General features: G+C 39.1%; 1 protein-coding gene across 2 annotated transcripts in view; it reads left to right on the top strand.

The window, feature by feature from the left end:
• Nucleotides 1-23,847, top strand: part of luzp2 (leucine zipper protein 2) — a 211,955-nt gene that overhangs the window by 172,629 nt on the left and 15,479 nt on the right. For both annotated transcript variants that reach the window (XM_010882537.4, XM_020051752.3), the window contains 3 exons: nucleotides 17,407-17,481; nucleotides 17,957-18,124; nucleotides 22,191-22,298. In XM_010882537.4, the coding sequence (XP_010880839.1) occupies nucleotides 17,407-17,481; nucleotides 17,957-18,124; nucleotides 22,191-22,298 (351 nt within the window). The remainder of the gene's footprint in view (nucleotides 1-17,406; nucleotides 17,482-17,956; nucleotides 18,125-22,190; nucleotides 22,299-23,847) is intronic.

The raw sequence follows: 23,847 nt of genomic DNA, 5'->3' as shown, positions 1-23,847 counted from the left end.
TGGTGACTGGCTAGGCAACTCCAGGACCTTGAAATGCTTCTTACGAAGACAATGCTTCTTGCCATCATTTTGACCCCACGGGTGAGATCTTGCGTGGAGCCCTGGATCGAGGGAGATTATCAGTGGTCTTGTACGTCTTCCATTTCCTTATAATTGCTCCCGCAGTTGATTCCTTCACACCAAGCTGCTTACCTATTGCAGATTCAGTCTTCCCAGCCTGGTGCAGATCTAGAATTTTGTTTCTGGTGTCCTTTGACAGCTCTTTGGTCTTGGCCATAGTGGAGTTTGGAGTATGACTGTGTGAGGTTGTGGACAGGTGTCTTTTATACTGATAACAAGTTCAAACAGGTGCCATTAATACAGGTAATGAATGGAGGACAGAGGAGCCTCTTAAAGAAGAAGTTACAGGTCTGTGAGAGCTTGTTAAATCTTGCTTGTTTGTAGGTGACCAAATAATTATTTTACAGGGGAATTTACTAATAAATTCATAAAAATCCTACAATGTGTATTTCTGGAATTTCTTTCCCTCATTTTGTCTCTCAAAGTTGAAGTGTACCTATGATAAAAATTACAGGCCTCTCATCTTTTTAAGTGGGAGAACTTGCACAATTGGTGGCTGACTAAATACTTTTTTGCCCCACTGTATGTCATAACAAACAGGATAACGCGGTGTTCTTAGGTGCATTTGACAAATACACCTTGAAACGTGAAACTAATGATCAATTAGCCTTTTAAACTGATAAACTTTAGCAAACACAACGTGCTATTGGAACACAGTACTTATGGTTGCTGATAATGGGCCTCTGTATGCCTATGTAGATATTACATTAATAATAATCTGTTTTCAGTTACAATAGTCATGTCTACTGTACGCTATTTAATATCAGTTTGATATTATTTTAATGGACAATTAATTTGCTTTACTTTCAAAAACAAGGACATTTGTAAGTGACCCCAAACTTTTAAACAGTTTGATATATTGCACATATACTCAATCAATCAATCAATCAAGTGTATTTATAAAGCCCTTTTTACAACAGCAGTTGTCACAAAGTGCTTTTACAAAAACACCCAGCCTTAAACCCAAAGGAGCAAATAACATTAGTGTTGAATTTCAGTGGCTAGGAAAAACTCCAGAAGAAGGCCGAAATTTAGGAAGAAACCTAGAGTCCAATTGGAATAATTAATAAATGCATGTGGGCTAAATCCAGAGTCTATTTATATTTAGACCAGGTCAGAAGCATTACCTGATGGTCCAGGACAGGGACAACACAGGGGAGGGAGGAGGTGTCAGCACAGTGGCAGCTGAAATCGTCAGGTATCGTCTTTGATCTGCAACACAACCAGGTGGACTTTGGACAGGGACACCAACGGGCAAACCTGGTACTCCGCAGGTGTGGACCAGGACCTCATGTCCTCCTAAAGTATAAAACGGGAGGAGACTGGTAAAATTCAGAAAAGGCATTCCTCATACCAACAAAGATTTATAGTGGAGAAGGTGAACTTAGAGGGGAAGGAGAACTGACCTTACTCCCCCAGCACAATAATATAGCAGCGTAAGATCTTAGGACTGAGACAGGGGGGGTACGGCGACACTGTGGCCCTACCCGGGGCAGGCCCCGGACAGGGCCCGACAGGCAGGAAATCAATCCACCCACATTGCCAAGCATCAACCAAAGAGACACCCACCAACCGCAACCTCCCAATGAGGGCCGAGTATTGCCAGCAGAGTACAGCCCAATTGCACAAGTGCGCAACAGAGAGACAACAACAAGCCAGTGACTCCCACCTGATCACGCCCACCTGGTCACATTCACGCCCCTGGGCCAGGCTACACCTAATCATAAACCGTGCTGTAGAGATGAGTTTTTAGTAGACACTTGAAAGTATGCACTGAGTTTGCATTTCTAACCTTAATTTGCATTCCACAGTAGTGGAGCTCTATGAGAAAAGGCCCTGCCTCCGGCTGTTTGTTTAGAAATTCTAGGTACAATTAAAAGGCATGCATCTTGCGATCGTAGGTTTTATGGCTGGATCATTTCAGCAAGGTAAGTAGGAGCAAGTCCATGTATTGATTTATAGGTTAACAATTAAACCTTAAAATCAGCTCTAACCCTAACAGGCAGCCAGTGTAAGGACACTAGTACAGGAGTAATGTGTTCCAATTTTTTTTGTTCTAGTTAGGATTCTAGCAGCCGTGTGCAGCACTAATTGAAGTTTATTTATTGACTTGTCAGGGTAACCGGAAAGTAGAGCATTGCAGTAATCTAGTCTAGAAGTAACAAGCGTGGATTAGACTTTCTGCATCAGTTTTTGATAGAAAGTTTCTGATTTTTGTTCCGAAGATAAGCAACTCTTGAGTTCTATTTTATATGTTCATCAAAGGAGAGGTCAGGGTCAAGGGTTTTTTTGGGATACGATCATGCAGCCGTCGAGGTTCACCGTGAGATCTGCTAAAAACGCTCTGTTTCTTGGGTCCTAAAACGAGCATTTCTGTCATCCACTTCCTAATGTCTTAAACGCATGCTTCCAAAGTAGCTAATTGGGGCTTCTCCATGCTTCATTGAAATATATAACAGTGAAAATTGACATTGTGATTTCGGATTACATCGCCCAGAGGCAGTATATAAAGTGAGAACAATAATGGGCCCACAACCGAGCCTTGAGGAACACAAACATACCTTTGACTTCAGAAGATATGTCATCCACACTAACAAACTGATATCTTTCAGATAAATACGATTTAAACCAGGCTAGAACATGTCCACGTAGCCCAATATGGGTTTCCAGTCTCTCTAAGAGAAGGGAGTGATCAATAGTGTCAAAAGCAGCAGAAAGATCAAGAAGCAAAAGGATGGATGCAGAACCTTTGTCTGAGGCCATTAGAAGGTCATTTTTTACCTTCACGAGTGCAGTCTCAGTACTATGATGAGGTCTGAAACCGGACTGTAACGTTTCATAAATGTTATTTGTCTTTAGGAAGGCATTCAGTTGTTGGGAAACACATTTTTCTAAGATTTATGAGAGGAACGGGAGGTTCGATATTGGCCTATAATTGTTTAATATGTCGGGATCCTGATTGGATAATTTTAGAAGAGGCTTAATTTCCACTATTTTTAGTGAGTTTGGTACACATCCGAATTTATTATGTTTGGCTGACCTAGCACAGGAAATAGCTCCTTAAGTAATTTTGTTGGAATCAGGTCTAGCTGACAGTTTGTAGGTTTAGAACTCTTTCCAAATGTAGTGAATGTGTTGAGCGATATTGTATATTGTATTGTATTGTAAGTGTCCCCGTTAATACCTGGTCAGGGAGGTTCCGGACATTCTTAGGACAACTGAGATTTAGATGACCATATTAAGGAGGAGTCAGTAATTTGTTTTCTAATGGTTATGATCTTTTCATCAAAGTAGTTAATGTATTCATTACAACTAAAGTGAAGACCCACTTCACTTGTTGAGCTTTGCTTTTTTGTTAACTTTGCAACTGTATCGAAGAGAACTTTTGGATTGTTTTTGTTCACCTCAATCAGGTTGGAGAAATACATTTTTGGTATTGTAGTGTACTGTCTATCCAGGGTAGTCTGAATACTTCCAATTTGGTGGAGCGCCACTTTGGCTCCCGTTTTCTGGAGGCTGGCTTGAGTGCTTTAGTATTGTCTGTGTACCAGGGAGCAAGTTTCTTGTTGCGTATTTATTTAGTTTTTATTGGTGCAACCGTATCTAAAGTATTTCGCAGTGTTGAGTTTAGATCCTTGATTTTGATTGTTTGCGGATTTATTTACTCTGTCGTTGATGAGCGAACTTGTAATATCATGGAATCTTTTTGTAGTCCGGGAATTTATAGTAGGGCTTTTGAAACTCATTGTTTGCGGAGCAAGTGGATTTCTTGTTTTAACGGTAAATGTAATAAGACAGTGATCCGATAATCCATGATTTTGGGGGAAATTATTAGATCTACAATACTGGGAATAAATTTAAATATAAGGTGTGATTGTTGCAGTGTGTTGGACCTGAGACATGTTGGATAAAACCCTTTGAGTCAATTATGGCTTCAAAGGCTTTTTGAACATTGGACTTTTCCATATGAATAGTGAAATTGCCAAAAATTAGAATACTATCTGCCATGACTACAAGGTTAGACAAGAATTCTGGAAACCCATTGAGGAACATTGTGTATTGCCCAGGGGGCCTATAAATAGTAGCTATGTAAAATGATTTATCGGCCTGGTTAACTTTCATGAGTAAAATTTCAAAAGAATGAAAATCAGTGATGTGTTTGAGAGTCAATTTATATTTACTCTCATAAATACTAGCAACACCGCCTCCTTTTCGGGATGCACAAGGGATATGATCACTAGTATAGCCAGGAGGAGATTCCTCAATTAGGGCAATGAATTCATCAGGCTTGAGACACGTTTCACATAAACCAATAACATTTAGTTTATGGTCAGAGATTAATTTATTTACTTCAGCTGCCTTTGGAGCAAGGGATCTAACATTTAGGAGTACCATTTTGAGATGCGAGGTGATGCAGTCATTTTTATTTGTGACCAAGGGGGAGGAAGGCTTTATCTTAATAAAGTTGTTTTTGTTAGCACTACCTTGTTTAACTTTTCTCAGCCTGGAACGAGTCACAGTGTCAATAGGTAAAGCTGTACTAACTACTCTGGCTATGCTATCAACAGACTCCACTATGCTAGCGCGCTGGCTAACAGCCAGATTGCACCCTATCTCATGGTGAGGCTATAGGAGTGAGACTCCTGTCAATGTTCCTAGATAAAAGAAGAGCACCACTCCAGCTAGGATGGAGTCCGTTGCTCTTCAGCAAATCAGGCCTGGCCCTATTTCTGGGAGAGTCCCAAAAAGAGAGCCAGTTATCTACAAACTCAACCTCCTGCGACGGGCAGCACTCAACGAGTAATTGAGTTCCGCAGAACTGCACAAGTCTTCTGTAGAGCTCTTCACTACCCCTAACTGGGAGGGGGCCAGAGACAATTACTCGATGCCAACACATCTTTCTAGCTAGTTTACACGCTGATGCTATGTTCTGCTTCGTAACCTCTGACTGTTTCATCCTAATGTCGTTGGTACCTACGTGAATAACAATATCTCTGTATTCTCTATACTTGCCAGTTTTTAACTTCGCTAGCACCAGCCCCAGATTTGTGGCTACGTCGGTGGCTGTGCCCCCCGGTAAACAGTGTACGATCGCCGGCTGATTCTTTAATCTAATACTGCGGGTAATGGAATCGCCAATTACTAAAGTTTTCAGTTTTTCTGGGCCACCGGTAGAGCATGCCTGCCAATCATTCCCCTCCGAAGACGGTTCGGGCCTCGACTCCGACTCTGGGGAAAACCTGTTGAAAGTCTCAGTTGGATTTAGCAGCGACTCAGGTTTAACTGGTCGACAGCATTTCTTCCCAGCGACCAAGAGAAAGTCCAAGAGCTCGGGTGCAGGAGCTGTGCCAGGGGGCTAACAACACTGTTGTTTCTTCCTGGTGGCACATACGTATTTTTTTCTATTACTACACTAACATAATCCTTGCCTGACATTTGCGTCTGAAGCCAAGCCTCTAACTCTGCTATCTTTACCTGAAGACGATTGTTCTCCGTGTTGTAGCTACAACAATTACAGTGATAAGGCATTTTAATGATATGTAGCATCGGGTGTTCAGGGGTGAGTAGTTCTGTTAATTATGTCCAAAAAGAGTCCCGGTGTAGTAAAGTTGGGTAAAAGGTCAACGGATGAAAAATATGGCATTGGTAAACTCTTAAAGTAGAATTTGACCAATTAGTTTATATAGAGTAGATACGAAAAAGTTTGGCAGGTAGCCAGGTAGGTAACAGCAGTCAGCGTACAGCACGTCAACGATCCCGCAAAGCTGATCAAATGTTCTATCCTACTCCAGAATCTAGATAAAATACAGTTGATAGAATATGCAAAGCAGCTTAATTTGATTTAATTTTAGTTTTCAATTATTGTTTGGTCAAATGAGTTACAGTGGGCAATTGGAACCAGCAGTGAGAAAAGTATTTACAGTGGATATAAAAAGTCTACTCACCCCTGTTAAAATGCCAGGTTCTTGTGATGTAAAAGAATGAGACAAAGATTAATCATGTCATATCTTTTTTCACCTTTAATGTGACCTATAACGTGAATAATTCAATTGAAAAACAAACTGAAATCTTTGAGAAAAATAAATAAATAAAACTCACAATTACCTTGTTGCATAAATGTGCACACCCTTAAACTAATACTTTGTTGAAGCACCTTTTGATTTTATTACAGCACTCAGTCTTTTTGGGTAGGAGTCTATTAGCATGACATATCTTGACATGGCCCACTCTTCATCGCAAAAGTGCTCCAAATCTGGCAGCCATGCTTTTGTGGTTTTGGATGTGTGTTTTTGGTCGTTGTCATGCTGAAAGGTGAACTTTTTCTTCAGTTTTCTATCAGACGCTTGAAGGTTTTGTGCCAGATTTGCCTGGTATTTGGAACTGTTCACAATTCCCTTCACCCTAAGACCCCGGTTCCAGCTGAAGAAAAACACCCCTAAAGCATGATGCTGCCACCACCATACTTCATTGTGGCTATTGTGTTCTTTGGGTGATTTTGGGTTCTTTGCAGTGTTGTTTTTGCTCCAAACATACTATTTGTAATGATCATAGACTGTATATATAATGGACGACGCCCTTTCGCTCTTTTCCATTGGTGAAAAATGAAGCCACCAGTGTCCTGATACGGCGCTGACATCTTGGACTTGCGTCTGCGCAGATAGCGATCTTGGGACCAGTTCTGCGCAGTAGTTATGCGCAGTAGCGAGAAGGAAGTAAAGCCGTAAAGCCGCGAAATCAACGGCGCCACCCCTGTGCCCCGCCCTCACTCTCCCTCGCAGAATGCGCATACCGTAATCAATCGCAAGTCCAAGTACAGTACAACCTTTGCTTGTTAAACCTAGACGATATGTTATAGCCTAACTTACATCATGTTTAACCTTAATTTAGAATAGGCAAAAATAATTGGTAACTTCTAGCTAACGATCACCTGCTAGCTATTAACGAGGCTTGTTGTCTTTTAGCTAACGTTAGCTAGCCCATTACATTTATTTACTAATTAAATAGCTTATAAATTTATAAACTTACCGAAAAAAATTCAAAGATCGATTGGAAATGCCAGATCGGTTAGCACGATGTACTGCAGAACAACCCATTATGTCCGTGTGAAATTATATCAATTATAGAAATTTAGAGATTAAATGTAAAGTTCCAATCTCCTCAGTCCTCCGAAGATTCAGTGGCTCCTCGGCTCAGATAGCTGTCAATCACAGCTGTGAATCACGACGTCACACCACCGTTTTTAGAGCATTAAATAACTAACTAAAAACAAACTTCTTTTAAAAACAAACTCTTGAATTTACATTAGCGTGATACAAACTACAGTAAATGACAGAAACCAGCTTCGGAAAAAATATATTTGAAGGGTAATTTAATTGTTTAGTTGATCTCGCGTCCCATTGAATAACATGGGGAGGGCGGGGTTTATGACCTATACTGGGACCACTCACCAGGGGGCGATCGAGACGTTTTGGCTTCACTTTTCAGGGCTTGTGCGGCACGCTTGGTAATGATGGCCAAAAGGTTCAACCTTGGTTTCATCAGACCATAACACATTTCCCACATGCTTTTGGGGGACTTGATGTTTGATTTTGCAAACTTCAGCCGGGCTTGGATGTTTTTCTTTGTTAGAAAATGCTTCAGTCTTGCCACCCTCCCCCAAAGACCATTCATATGAAGAATATGGGAGATTGTTGTCACATGTAGCACCCAGCCAGTACCTGCCAGAAATTCAGGCAGTTCCTTTAATGTTGCTGTAGGCCTCTTGGAAGCCTCCCTGACCAGTTTTCTTCTTGTCTTTTCATCAATTTTGGAGGGACGTCCAGTTCCTGGTAATGTCTCTGTAATGCCATATTTTCTCTACTTGATGATGACCGTCTTCACTGTGTTCCATGGTATATCTAATGCTTTGGAAATTATTTTGTACCCTTCTCCTTACTGATATCTACAACAATGAGATCCCTCTTTATTTGTGATTAATCAGAGTCACTTTAAATGATGGCAGATGTGTAATGACTTCTATTTAACATGAGTTTGAATGTGATTGGTTAATTCTTAACACAGCCACATCCCCAGTTTTAAGAGGGTGTGCACACTTATGCAACCAGGTTATTGTAAGGTTTTAATTTTTTTTTTAATTCCCCCTTGAAGTTTGTTTTTCAATTGAATTGTTCACATTATAGGTCACATTAAAGGTGGAAAAAGTTCTGACATGATTTATCTTTGTCTAATATCTTTACATCACAAGAACCTGCCATTTTAACATAACTGAGGTGTGTAGACTTTTTATATCCACTGTAGTTCATTAAAAGGTCCTATGGTAGTTATTTCACTGACTGGATTTTTTTTTTGTATTGGTGATGCTGAGGTCAGCAACGACATAGGCCAGTTTCCAAAATATGCTTATTAATGATTCCGTACACCAAACATTACATACAAAAAACCTCAATTTCTTTTTATATGATTTGTTTGGACAACATGTTTATTTTTGACTGAAGCATTTGTACATGAGAGGTCAGGAAAGGAGCATGGCTTTTAAATGATGTCATTGGTATGAGGTGATAGCTGTATAATGCATTATCAAATAAAAATGATGTATCCTTAAAGTACCAGGTTTTTCTTCTTCCACGATATCTTGAAAAACACCTATTCTGATGACTGTAATGGCTAGATAATAGTACAACCTATTCCAATCCTGGCAGGAAAGCCACTTTCCTTGTGACCTTATAGCTCTTGATAATACACTCAGCGGTGGCTTGTAGAAGATTGTCCCTTTTGTGACTTATTTTATAGACACAATTCCCCATATATGGGTCACTTCCCATTTGCCTCTATAGTCATCATTGCAAGCGAATGATACTATTCGAATGGGTCTTTCATCTTCTCTATGTAAAATGCTGTCTTATATTGTTTCCCAATGTAAACAAACTGTGAGGGTTTGGATGCCTTTCTTAAGTTAATTCTTCCAAAGAACCTCATTCAACAGACTCGACAGCCCATGCCACATCTCTGTGCATTCATGTAAAGAAAACAACAACACATATAATAATTACATTTTCATATTCTTTATCTGTATTCCCACATGGAAATAATATTGTTAGTCACATGCCATTGCTGAAGGAACCATTACAAGCGTCTCACATATATGTTCAGTAAAGTGTTTAGAATTTCCCTTCCTGAATATTGACTAGCATTTTTTGATAATCAGAAAAACTCTATTTGAAATGACTGCCTAGAATTATTTTATCTCCATCATCCAATTACCTCGAAACGGACTGCTTTGAATCATTTGTCGGCCCTTCAGTATCCACTTACTACTCTTCCTCCTCTGTCTTCTTCAGAGTCATTAAGTCGTGGGAGCAATGACTACCTCTGCCTTTTCAATAGTCATTTGAAATGTTGAAATTATATACTATCTTTTTTGTCTGTGATTAAAGAACTACTTTGAAAAGTGTATTTCTTTGGTCTCTCTCTCTCTAACACAGTTGGACAGCTACAAATAGCTTTATGTGACAGTCTCACTTTCCCATAATGGAGGAAAACCTCAAGGGAGTAAATTGATTTTTTGGTTTCTAAGCAAAACTGTTCATTCCAAATCACAGTTATGTCCATGACTTTGCTTTGCAAGCAATCCACTGCAATAACAAAACAAAACTTTCCAATGACATATTGCAAAGCCTAACTAATGTTTTTGTTCCTTCTCAGTGATACTTTTAACAGCACAATATGTAATGTCCTTGTTGTTAAAGTAGTCCCAAGACAACTTGATAATATTAGAATTTAAATACAACTACGTAGAGATTTTAACTTTTCAGATTCTGCCTATTTATTTCTGTTGAAGGATGATGGTCAACAGAAATGATTGCCTGTGAAAAAAAGACCAAAATATGTAGATTTGCTACTCCTCCCGAGATTAGATGCATTACAGTTTTGACAAAAATGGACAATGGGTCATGAATGTGTATGTGCTTTCATAAATTTTCTACATAGCCTGAACCTGAATGGACTGACTTGGTATTTTCTTACCTTTTGAAAGAAAAACCACAACAGAATTTGAGGTTTTTTTCTTCTTCGTCTTATCAGTTGGAGGTTCTCCAAAGCACTATGAATTGGGGTATTTAACTTTTCCACAATGGTGCTGATGCAACACCCCATCATGCACATGTACTACAAAGGAGGGTGTCAACCAACCTTGTCGCATAATCAACACAGAACAGGTGCATTCATATTCAAATGATTACCAACAGCTATGACAGTCAGTTCAAAGCTCCTTTGACAAGGCCACCGACAGCTGTTGAAACATGAAATTGGGAGGTATAAACCATCCATAATAAACAAGAGCAGGAAAATACAGGATACATTAAACTCAGAAAATCAGAAAAGAGGATGGGGAAACAAAATGTTCTTCAACTCTATTGAGATCAATGACTGAAACTTTGAAGATAGGTTTAATGTAAGACTTCTCAACCAGCAACACTGATCTAGGATCATATTGATCACATGAACATTCCAAATGCTCTGAGGTCTTTCTGTGTACAATGTATATTATTAGATTATTTTCATATACCACTAATAGGCATATTACACTTCTATAATATTCAATGCTCCAACCCATATTCCCCATTCTACACAGTTTAAAATTGCTGCTAGTTTACGTTATGAATATTTTTGCTATATTTCAATATCTAATTTTGCTTTATATATTTCTTAACTCTTACTGCGTAGATGCCCTGTGCCATGTCTCAATAATTTTATTGTTCAGAATGACTCTGGGTTTGATTGATAAATAAAATACTTTCACTTTGAGATTGACACCGATCTAATGCCGATTTATCATGTATCTTGACCCAAGCATACTGGTTTCCTTCAGTAGTGGTTTCTTTGCAGCATTTCGATCACGCAGGCCTAATTTATACAGTCACCTCTGGACAGTTGATGTTGAGCAGTGTCTGTCACTTGAACTCTGAAAAGCATTTATTTAGGCAGAAAACTGAAGTGCAGCTCATTACCGATTTCTGAGGCTGGTAACTCTAATGAACTTATCTTCTGCAGCAGAGGTAACTCTGAGTCGTCTTTTCCTACAGCAGTCCTCATGAGAGACACGTTCATCATAGTGCTTGATGGTTTTTGAGACTGCACTTGAAACTTTCAAAGTTGTTGAAATTGTACGGATTGACTGAGCTTCTTGTCTTACAGTAATGATGGACTGTTGTTTCTCTTTGCTTATTTGAGCTGCTCATTCCATAATGTGGAGAACTACAGTACATACATAATGATGGTCCTCTGTATACCAACCCTAACCATCACAACACAATTGATTGGCTCAAACACATACAAGTTCACTTTTAACAAAGCACACATGTTAACTGAAATACATTCCCTTGTTGGGAGAATGCAAATCATGTGCAAAGCTGTCATCAAGACAAAGAGTGTCTTCACTATAATTCTACAATGTAGATATTAGTGGAACTAAAATACCTTTGAATCACCTTTTGACTGGTTCTGTACAGTACATATATTTAAATATATTTACCAAAATATATTAATGTTACAATTATCCAAGTCGACCATAGAGAACACTTCACAAGAGCAAATACAGAGGGTACACCACAAGGTGCAAGCCATTTATAGGCCTCAGGAATAGAAAGGCCAGATTAGACTTTGCCCAAAAAAATCTTAAAAAGGCCGCCCAGTTCTGGAACAGCATTCTTTGGACAGATGAAACTAAGATCAACCTGTGCCAGAATGATGGGAAGAAAAAAGTATGGAGAAGGCTTTGAACGGCTCATGATCCAAAGAATACCACATCACCTGTAAAACACGGTGGAAGCAGTGTGATGGCATGGGCATGCATGGCTTCTAATGGCACTGGGTCACTAGTGTTTATTTATGATGTGACAGAAGACAGCAGCAGCTGGATTAATTCCGATTGTCTGATTTCAAATCCATTGTGGTGGCGTACAGAGCCAAAATTATGGAAATTGTGTCAGTGTCCAAATGTTTCTGGACCTAAATGTGTGTGTGTGTGTGTGTGTGTGTATATATATCTATCAATTTACAGCTCAGAAAAAAATTAAGAGGCCTGTGCACCGATTTCTTTACTTTCAAAAAAGTCGAAAAGGAAGGTTTTTAGTGAGGAACAAAAGCGTTAATTTTGCAGTGGTCTCTTATTTATTACATTTATTTATGCAAGACTATAAGGCTGTTAAAATTCCAGAATTCTGGCCATATAGAACTACCAGACATATGTTTTAAATAGCATAATAGCTCACATTTCAACAGCTAAAAGACACAAACGCTATGATCCAACAAATATTTTTATTTTAATTCGTCAGCAGAATGAACTCTTCACAATATTTGCGAATTCAGCATGTAAGCAACAACTAGAGCTGTCGCAATTATTACATAATTGCCTGATCGGAATAATTTGAGCCAGATCACCATTCTTTTTATTAATAAAAATTACTTTTTATTTCCAATTCCACAATTGCAGAGAACTAATCGTCTTCTGGAAATAGGGTCTTTCCTTTAGATTGATGGACTTATCCGACCAATGGTATTGGTTGTAGAAATGCAAATGTAACTGATTGGTCAAGAGTAGAAGACCCACCCCTCTCTTGCTTCCGGAATGATTTTTTCTTACAAACCTCAAAATACAGAACTTGTCCACATCGTAAACATGCAAAAATTCTGAGAGCGCGCAAAGACTGATCCGCGCGTGCATTTTAGCCTCACAGCATAAAAGTCTTATGAAGGGCTGGCCAACCCTGTTCCTGGAGAGCCACAGTCCTGTAGGTTTTCTCTTCAGCCTCATTTGTGACTAACCTGAGACTGCTTTTCATCCAACTACTAATTAGAATCAGGTGTGCTGAATAAGAGTTGGAGAAAAAACCTACAGGACTGTGGCTCTCCAGGAAAAGGGTTGGCCAGCCCTGGTCTTATATAAATCTGAAAATAAAATATGCTTGATGTTCGAGTTGAATTTATACAAATGTTTGGTTACAGAATTGCGAGTTTGTGTTAAAAAATGTGTTCAAACTTAATTGTACAAGCTTGTCAAAATATTGCTTGCAACACAAAATAAATGTACAAACTAGCAAAACGTAATTACAGATTTGAGCATCAGACTTACGACCACGGCTCTCAATATACGACCACAAATTTTGAGACACAAGTGCACGAAGTATTGACATGTTTAATATTCCATATTCAGTTGTGTTGAGATGACTGCGAAAGCCATATTATTGTTCACCTCATTTTCATACTAATCCGTTCAGTGACCCCTCATGCCATGTGGATGGAGGCATCCACGTGGCATGTAAGAGACCCAATTATGAACCTTCTTTCAAAGTCATGTAGATCCTTTCTTCTTGCCATCTTCATTTAAAATTTAGGTCAACTGGGACTGCTCTGCATTTTTTACATGGCACAGTGTGTGATAGGATGTTATTTGCTTAATTGTAAAATGCAGTACACATGTATTGAAGCATCTTCATTAATTATATTCCTTCAATATTTTATTCTGTTTTTTCCTTTAATTTGTCACTGGTCTGTATATGTTCAGTAATCTATCCCAAATCAGTGCAGGGTGTTTAAAATGCAAGCTTACCTTTTGGACAACATGTGGTTAGGGCGAACACACAAGCATCTCGTCATAAGACCTTTATATTCTGCTGTTTCTCAAGCTGTCTTGTACAAAGATTCTCAAGCTGCCTTGTACAAAGATTCTCAAGCTGCCTTGTACAAAGATTCTCAAGCTGCCTTGTACAAAGATTGAAGTCCATTATCAAAAAATGAATGGCTTGGGAGATTGAATGACAGTACGCAACCGTTCTTGTGTGTAGGGAAATTCTTAGTTTAAATATCAAGATTACTGTCACAGTAGTATTACATATGATTAACACTTGATTTGATCTACATCAATATTTGGTCCAGTTGGATGATTTGTGCTGCGGAGAGGGGCACAAGAGCAGCCTTGAGGGTTGACTGGATGCCTGAATGACTCTGGACTAAGCCGCTTCTTCAGTTAGGATTCATACATGTACAAGTGCAGCAGCAACACAGGTGATGTAACCAGCATATAATATCTTTACAGGCCTAAGAAATCCACAACTAGTCAGCCTACAGAACTTTTTAAAACTGCACTGAAAATGCAGTAACTGCATTATTTTTAGTATGGTCTAACGTGGCTCTGTAGTTGTAAATTATTAACAATACAAAATGTGAATATTATTCCAAATTATTTAATTATTTAATACACACAGGAAATATCACATCAGTAATTGAAAATCTAGCTAACTCGCAGATTTAAGTGTACATCTATTACCAACCATGTGTTCAAGGCACTCTAACCAGCCTGTTTAGACCATTTTTGATGAGGAAATAATGTTGTTGCAAAATCCAATAGGCCTAGCAAAAAAAAAAGAAACAGTATGAATGACCAGACTTTTTAATTCTGAGTGATAGGAGCCTTTTTTTCTCGCTGAGCAGCTGCCTCCTGAAAGGCCTGTGCCCGGCCCTCCACTAAACACTCATTTCAACTCAGAAACAGTTGTGGAGAAATATTTGATCACATAACGTTACCATTATGCATCCAAGATGAACTGAGATCTTATCACAAACACTTTGAGTTTTTTTCACACACTTAATTTCCTTATAAGTAGTATGTCCTCTTGTACAGAATTAAGAGACCCCCTTATGTGATTTAATCATTGACATAGACTCAGAACATGCAATTTTGTTGTTGTTTTATAAATAATTGTAACAGACTAAATGAAATAAATTATGAACTCCAAAAACAGAAAAAAGGAAACTTGGTGTATTGAGATAAAATTGAAATGAATTAAATTCAACGTTATTTAAAAAAGGTATTGAACAGATTGTTTGATAATCTTTATTTTATCAGGAATAATGACAACATAATCTAGTACTTTTTTTCTGGTTCACAAATGACCTTGGCAAGTAGCTTTAATGCTAGAAAAGGTTGGAGGCCCCGATATATTTATTTTGATCTGCCCTAATATTTGCACCATACAACAGGCCATGTCTTCACAATAGCTATACAGTTTTACATTACCAGACATCCCCAAACAGAGACTCCTACACATTTTCATGGTCATACATTTAGACCTGAGATTTTCACGGGTCTTGACACTATTAATGCCAAAAGAAGTTGACCTTGTATTTTGTGAATATACGCTTGTCTACTATATCATATAAAGAGGCCTGTAAAAGGTATGCCATAAACTTTCACAGTGTGAAGTCCATCACCTGGTGCATTTCACAAGCTCTGTCTGTAAATCCCCTCCTATTAAGTATGTCCTCCCTCCCTCAAGAGTTTCAAAAATATTTTAATGATACCTTCTAGGGAGTCAATTTATTTGAACCGAATATGCGGCAAAATGAAAAAAAATGTACATGAGTGGGTCCCGTTTAGCATTGTTGGTGGCGCATATCGCTTGATACACTAGGTTTCTGGTTTCAATTCCTACATGGAACTGTTATGAAAAAGAGGGGTAAAACATAAATATATATGCTCTCACTAACGTATGTCACTCCCTGGGTAAGAGTGTCTGCTAAACAACTTACATTTCAATAAGAGAGCATGGAAAACACATTATCCATGGTTTTGCTGCTGGCGTAGGTATGAAGCAATGACCAACCCATTGTAGAAATGTCAATAATAGCAGACTATGGGTGATGGAGAAAAAAAGGTCAGTTGCACACATTCAAAAAACTGGTTGTAACAATCATGTGGCTCATCAAGCAAGCAGATTCACACAATAGTCCATAAGTTAACCTACCTGCCGGACCATTTTACATTACAGGGGCATTGTTGTAACCATAACAGTGATCATCTCTTTATTTTAGTCACCCACAACTAGACAATGCCATGCAAGCTCTTCTTCCTATGTTTTCCAAGCCAAATACACAGCTAACACAATCACAGTTTACTGATGCATCATTTTAAAGCTGTCTGTCTCAATCCTATGGTCCAGGCCATCAAGATCACTTTTCAAATTTAAACATAATTATTTTTTTATGTTGTCTGTTTCAGTTGTCTGTTTCAGGTTTATAAGAAGTGCCTAAATGCTCACTCCTGTTAGTACTGTTTAAGCTGGTAGGATAGTTAGCATCCAGAAATCGATGGTGGTAGTCAAAGTTATTTGTAGCACCTAACAATATGTAGCACCTAATGAATATAAAATATTGCACTTGACATAAAAAAAAAGCATTATACTCAAATCTTTACACATAGAAATAATGGCTTAAATTTAGGCACTCTCTTGCAGGGGTTATGAGAATATGCAAGATCTTTCCCATGTGCCATTTTCCTACAAAGCCTTTCCATGGCATTTACATTGACCTCTTACCACATCTATTCACAGAATGAATCAGATTAAATTTTTTCACAGGTTGGATTCATTGAAATACATTTAGAATGAATTTTCCAATTTATTGATGGAATTTTAATTGAGTTGAGATAGAGTTGACCTCAGTCCTGCTCTAGCGCATGCTTGATGGGTTTAGCAGCACTTTTTTCATTGACAAGATCAAACCGTTAGTAAGATGCCATCTAGTTTTAGTCTAGACAGTCTTGAATACATTTAGGTGGGTCCATTTATTGCCCCTTATGTTACTTTAAAGTTTGAACTGTGAAATGTACTGGTCTGCTCATTTAGCAGCTTTGCAAAATGTTTTTAGCAGTGCATAGCTTCACTTATAGTTACAAAATCGTACAGGGATAAGTTGTGGATATTGTATCTATTTCTTCAGTTAAAAGGCTAAGTAAGGGTAATCCTATAAGTCAGACTTAAGTCCACTTTTTCAGTCTGTTGGAACTGTTTCATATGTTTAGAATACGGAAACTTGCATTTGCATACAGTCTGCCTTCTCCTTAGGTTGTAAAAGATGTTGTGATAAATCGGCTCATTCAAGTACCACTCATCATCTAAGTTCACATTAATTTTTCGCTCAAACTGTCCATTATGAACTGCAATTCAGTCATGTGCAATTTACATTTCCTTGTTTCTGTCATGTTTTTATTGCCGGCTTTTGTGAGATAAAATAATTTCAGTGGAATGCAATCACTTCGATATCAGCCAAAAGTGATGACAAGCAGAGATAGTTTTAGATTTAGTTTTTGCAGTAGTAAGGGGACTCTGTCTGAAGTGACCGCATAATCTTTATTTAGTAGTCAAGTCATGACACTGTGGGTTAGGAAATTGCTGTGTTTGCAAGACTACGCCAGTTTAATTGTTTCAGCTCAAGTATCTTGTCTTTTCACAGGGACAGCAGCTAATGGATCTGGAGCACAAGTTAACCATTGCCAAAGAAGAGTTGGAAAAGGCCGCACTGGACAAGGTGGATGTCATTAAAGTTGTACTCAATTGTAGTCCATCCCCTTTTTGGTATTTTGATGTGATTTTTCTCCTCCCTATTTATTCTTTATCATATCGTTCACGTCTCAGATTTATTGTAGTCCTTTTCAGCACCAAGCTATGTTGATAGATGTGCTTTCAGCTCCTAAGTTACTAAATGAATAAATGCGAGAGTACTCTTATGCCCTTGGGGTTTCTTACCTCTATTTATGCTATTGTATTTATGGATACTTGGTAGAAGGAGCTACAATGTACTGTTTTCCAGAAGGTGTGTGGTGAATGCATAATTGTGTCTGGTATGAATAAGTAGTATAATGGTTATTTTTTGTTAGTCGCTGGACATACGATATGCAATTGTGTAAGTGGCAGGAGAATGTCAACAAGGAAGCACGGGTGTACTGTAGGTTGATGGACAGATGGATCGTCAAAAGACTCATAATGGTTTGCCTCTGGAACAGGAGTCTCAGCTGAAAGCACTGAAGGACACGGTGCATATCTGTTTCTCTGCTGTTCTGCACAACCAACCCACCAGCAGCCACAGATTCCCTGCACCACCCACCCACTTGTTCAGATACTCCTCCCTTGTCAACGGCTCCAGAGTCACATTCCAGCAGCCACATGCCAAGGTAAGGCACTTTCTGACCCCAAGAATCTGTTGCCTATCGAACTTCATGTCTGAATGGCGCAGCCGTAGCCACTGTTTCTCAGTTTGCTGCATCATTTGGAGACCACGGTTTGAATCTGGCTCTCGGATTAGCCCCGGGATACCACTGAGGTGCCAGCACCGTCTGGCGTTGGGGGATTCATAATTGAGTTTGTTTGCTTTGTCGCGCTCTAGCAACACCCAGTGGTGGCTTGGTCGCCTGGGAGCTCAATTAAGGTAGAAGCCCAGAGAGTGTGGTCCTTTTGTTCTAATACAGACTGCCTGGTTGAGCTAGAATCAGGATAAGAACTAAAACAGCATCAAGTCAGCTTCGGAAGACACGTATCTCAACATTGACTGTCCCAAGTCCCATGGGAGTTGCTGCAATGAAGCAGGATTTTATAATGAATTGTAAATAAGATCAAATGTGGGAGAAAAACAGGATGAAAAAATATCTCCTGTTTGGATAAACAGCAATATGTGTTCAGCAGTCTAAGGTGCTGGCTCCAGTGCACATATGTCACTGCTATTTGAGTACATTTTAAAACACTTTCACATCTGTCCATGAAAAACCTAACATGCTCCAAAATATATTTATTTAACAGAGATGAAGAGCAATGCAGACATTGCAGTAGATTGTCAATTTTGATTTGTTGGGATGACAACCACAGGGCCAAATACTGATTGCTCAATCGAATGCCTACAGTGCTCCTCTTTGTGTGGAAAATAAATTCTACTGAAGACAATAAGCAGACAAATAGGACAGCAGATATTTGTATACATACCAATATAAGTCTTTTGTGTAATTTGTTATTCTTCACACTCATTTGCTGGAGAACAACACTGAATTCAATTTTGAGGCAGTGCTATGTTTTCAATAACATTGATAATACAGTGTGACATATTCTTTGTTGAATGTCTTTCAATGTCATCTTCATAGAGCACTTAACACAGGATTTAAGCCCAGGACTTAATCCCCTGAGAGCAAGCCAAGAGTGACAGGTACTTTTCTCTAGGTCCGTAAATTCCACAATTCTCAAACCTCTGGAAGCTCTAAAGCCAACTGTATATGCAGGTTATTGTTCAAACATTTATACTGTGAAATACCAACAAGCCTCAATCACTCAAAGTTACTTATGTTGTAAGTAGTTGATGAATAAGATCTGTATGCACTTGTTGTTAGGGGGACTATTAGTAACTAGACTAGCTTTGAGAAATGACAGCTGATCTCTTATGTACCTGGACCTGGCTGTCTGATTAGTTGGGTAAGTATTCTCATAAGATATTCGCCTAACTTCTGATTATAATAAAACTGAGTTCAATTCTTCCATCCTATTAGTTTTTTCCGAACTGTCTCATTCATTTTATTTATAGGATTTGCAAAGTCAAGTTCAATATAATCACTGTTTAGATCAGGTTGTGCTTTGATTTCACAACTACTACTGCAGTCATATCAAAATCAGGATATCGAAGTCAGTCACTGCTCTGTTGCAGTTTCTTATCAGCTCTGATCCTTTTGAGCAATTCAGTTTCTAAGAGGCTTTTCTCTCTGATGCAGTCGGAAGTCATTCTGCTTCGCTCTCTGTGTGCTGGGTGTCCAGCTAAGAGCCTTGACATTAGAGATGTACCCTCCCCAGGGTACTCTTTCTCAGAATGTCCAACAACCCCCCCCCCCCCCCCCCCCCCCCCCCCCACCGCAAATACAGTAGGACATATAATGGACACTTTATATCAACAAATATCAACTGCAGTCAATGTTTCAACGCAATGTGAATGTGCTGGACTTCACCAACACCCACCCACCTCAAGAAAAAAAAACAAGGGTTTGGGGTGATTAAGAAAGGTAGTGTGTCTGACATAAAGAAAGCCATCAGTGGTGAAAACCTACAGAGAGGTGCTCGGGACCTGCTTATGCAAAGCAAGTTGTTACTTCTCACTTGATTAGCATACAAATAGCTCCACTCCATCCTAAGCAGTGACTTCATCCATCCGCCACTCTATCAAAAAAGATTGCTCACTGTAAAGACCACTAGTCCTCCCCATCTGTTGTCGCTGTCTGTATGGTGTGAACGGGTGCATATCTAATCTAAATCACTGGCAAAGATAGTCACAAATGGGACCAACGTCAAACCCAACCCCAATCACTGGCTGGGTGTACAGCAACAAAACCCCTGCTGTTAGTTCATGTCTCGTGCCACCGTCTGCTTGTTTTCGAGTGGACATATTTATGTCCACTCGAGGGCAACTCGAGTGGACATAAATATGCTAAAACAGGCTGGACCTCATGCAATGTAATGAAATGTATTCCATCCCCCTTCCCATGGCCTAATTTTTATTGCAAATTTTGTTATCTATGAGGTATTAAATAGATATGAATAGCCACTACACACATTCCATTTGACGTTCTGATATCTGTCAGGGTGCATCTCTAGCCTGACGAGGGCTATTATTGTCTGTGATCAAAATACAATAATTTTTTACATAGAGAAATATAAATCATTGAAACAATGAAAGGTTTATAAGCCAACCAATATTTCCTCTACAGCTATATAAAAGATAAAAACGCTGGTTTTCCTAATCCACTTGCTGGATGAAATAAAATACACATATTAGGCTTATATAAGCACTCTTATGCAAAAATCCTCTTGGTGACCTAGTGGATAAGTGCTGGGATATTTGTGTGAGTACCATCTATCCTCTCCCCATCATGCTCGGTACTTGAGTTTGTTAACGTAATGGGCCTTAAGCTCCAGTTGACAACCACTACTTGATAAGACTCCAGTCTTTGGCTGCAGAGCCAATCCCCTGCCGGTGAAAGATGCATCAGTGAGAGGTTGCCGGTATCAGCAAGATTGGAAGTCTCTTCATATTTAACAGGCCGAGAGAGGAAGCCAAGTCTTGTGGTGGTGATAGCATGCAATTTTCATCCAAGTAATGGGAGATGATATGTGGATTCTTTAGAATGCTTGGGGCAGTACTGCCTGAGGAGAAATGTGGATCTTCATTGGCTGGCTTCTCTCCACGTCCCTTTTGACTTACTAATGTTTTTTTCCAGTTGAAATCAGTTGCCTGTGTAAACAGTGTGTTTGTTTTTGACAGTGTATAGATATATCGTAGAAATATTGCTGTGGTCAGAACACATTGGATCTCTTCAAATATTCAACATTAAATTAAATTGGTCCATGAGATGTATGGGAATAATTAATGGAGATTGAAAGGAAAGTATGCATCACAGCATGAAGCTGGAAAGTGAGCCCAATTTTACTTGTATTGGTTGATTTTGGGAAGATCTCCAGAGCTGGATGCTTTGGTCTGTCTGATATGTTCAAGTCTCTGCACTGTGAGTGCTGTTTGGAGGACAGAATAAGAATTTTCAAGTCATCCATCCGTAAGAACTGACATCCTGTATCCTTGTATCCTGATGGGCTAACTGAGTGACTGAAATTATAAGAGAAAACCTCTGATGACTAGCAGATTGATTGGGTATTCTACTTTTCTAATAACTCTCAGCATTTAATTAATACCCCAGCTGAGTTCCTTAAAATCTGGCGGACCCCTAGCTAACCGTTGCGCAGCCTTACGCGCAGCAAAAAGTCTATGCACAGAAAGAGACAGCACTGCTTGTGTCCCTTTAGAGAAAGGACCGTTGGGAGCAGAAAACCAGCGGGCACTCAACTCTATCGCTGTTCTGTTGAATTGTCCTGGCCCTAAAGGATACTGTCAAAAACTGCTGAATAATACATGATACATTCGTTGAAAATAGGTCACTTCAAGAGGCAAATACCAAAAGCCTTTGTATAAAGTGAACCCATTTCTAATGTAAAATCTGTCCCTCTTATATATACGGAAAGTAGATGTGGTACAAGCAAAATAAATCACTCAGTTCAATGAAAAACGGCACATTGAAAGCACCTATGGACCAATTCTCTTGTCATGGTGTTTCAGTAGAACTGCACTCTGTGTCGTTACCTTACCGATCTGTCATGTGCCACCTACGCATATTTTGAATTCCTAAACAATTCATTTTTTCTCTTGCCCATTTCTTGCAGGATATCCCAAAAGTTCAGAGAATCATCATGGCAAGTAAATCACCTTCGAACATTGGGGTAATGAGAAGAGAAAGTAGTCCCATACTCAAGGACTGCCAGATGGAAAAGGTGAGACTTTAGAGTAATTAAACTGTAATAGCCTATTTGTGATCCCTGGGCCCCAATCCGGCAGGTTCATCTGTTCATTGAGTTCTTGTTAATCCTTCAGTCATTACGGGTCACTGGCAACTTTTACCCCATGTCTTTCCATTTCACAGTGGACTTCACCTGCATTGAGGCTCATTTTAGATCACAAGATCTGGGTCCCTTCCATGTCAATTCTATGAGGCTTGAGATTACATTTTTGTCAATGGTTAAGGCTTTCGAATGTAAATGTAGATGTGAAAAGAGGAAAAATATTTTTTAATGAATGCCGTCTCACAAACACATTGTATTTACTGTTGTGATCCGTATACGAGTAAGCTGAGCGTGACTGCCCAACTTTAATGACTTGTCAAACCACTAGATTCCTGTGGGGAAGAGGCAGGAATGGGACAGTTCCAGGGGGGACAGGTCTTCTTGACATATGGTTATCAATAACCATGACAGGAATGAGACAGTGGGTCGCTTAGGGAGAGAAAGTGCACATTCCAGGGAGATTTTTTTCCAGGGAGGAAATTACCCTCTATGGGGAAACGTGTCAAAAAGATAGTGCTGTAATGAAACTGTGCCACAAACAGTGTTCACTCCTGTCGTTTTATTGATGATTTTTGGCGGAAAGTGGAGGGAAACCTGCAGCAAACAGATATACTTTTGGATATGAATGAGACAAGTCATAACTTTAACGTTAAACATAAACATATTGTCACCCACAGACATGTCAAAGTCTTTGTGTCTTCCACTGCAGTCAGGGATAAGATTAAGAGAAGGACATAGATTAGAGATTAGTCATGACAGTTTATGGAAACTGTTATAATAGCTATATGTCTGGCCTTATCAATGCACCAATGCAGCATTTTTGTGTTTGTGCTATCTATTTATAGGCAGCCTCACTTACCAACCTTATCATTTTTTATAGTTCTGTATCATACAGAATTAATGAGCTCAGGGAATGCAAAATGCTGTTATGAAACAGCCATTATTTAAACCCAATCTTATTTTAGGATCCTTCTAGCCAGTCAAAGTTCGAGTTGAAAAATCTGAATCCCAGTGTAGTTCTACATCAAGAGACGCCTAGAGTTGTACTCACATTGTTGCACCTGATGTCTCTGCAAACATATACAGTACAATTAATTCACCATATTCGTTATGTTTACAGTGAAGAGATCATTTTTTCCCCCAGCATTCCTGCAGAGTGCTCAAAGCACTATACACAGGTAACATCCCAGGATGCATTTTTCTAACTTAATCATCTTCAGCAGACAGTCTTACATTTTTCATGAAGACAGTGTGCTGGTTAACAGTCTGTCAGGCTAGAGTTATAGAAATATCAGCTATTTGAGACTCAAAAATAAGAATAGAAGTCTTGAATTCATATGCAACACTAGAAGGAACATCCACTTAGAAACTATGATTTTACTGACAGGCTACAGGAGCAAAACGTGCTATAGGTCAGCTTATGCTATTCAAGCCCTTACTTAAGATGATAAACTGTGAAGAAATAGACAGTGTATACAGT

Source organism: Esox lucius, chromosome 2 (genome assembly GCF_011004845.1).
Source record: "Esox lucius isolate fEsoLuc1 chromosome 2, fEsoLuc1.pri, whole genome shotgun sequence".
NCBI classification, from domain to species: Eukaryota; Metazoa; Chordata; class Actinopteri; order Esociformes; family Esocidae; genus Esox; species Esox lucius.
The sequence above is the reverse complement of the archived record's forward strand: the minus strand, read 5'-3'. Positions and strand labels throughout refer to the sequence as shown.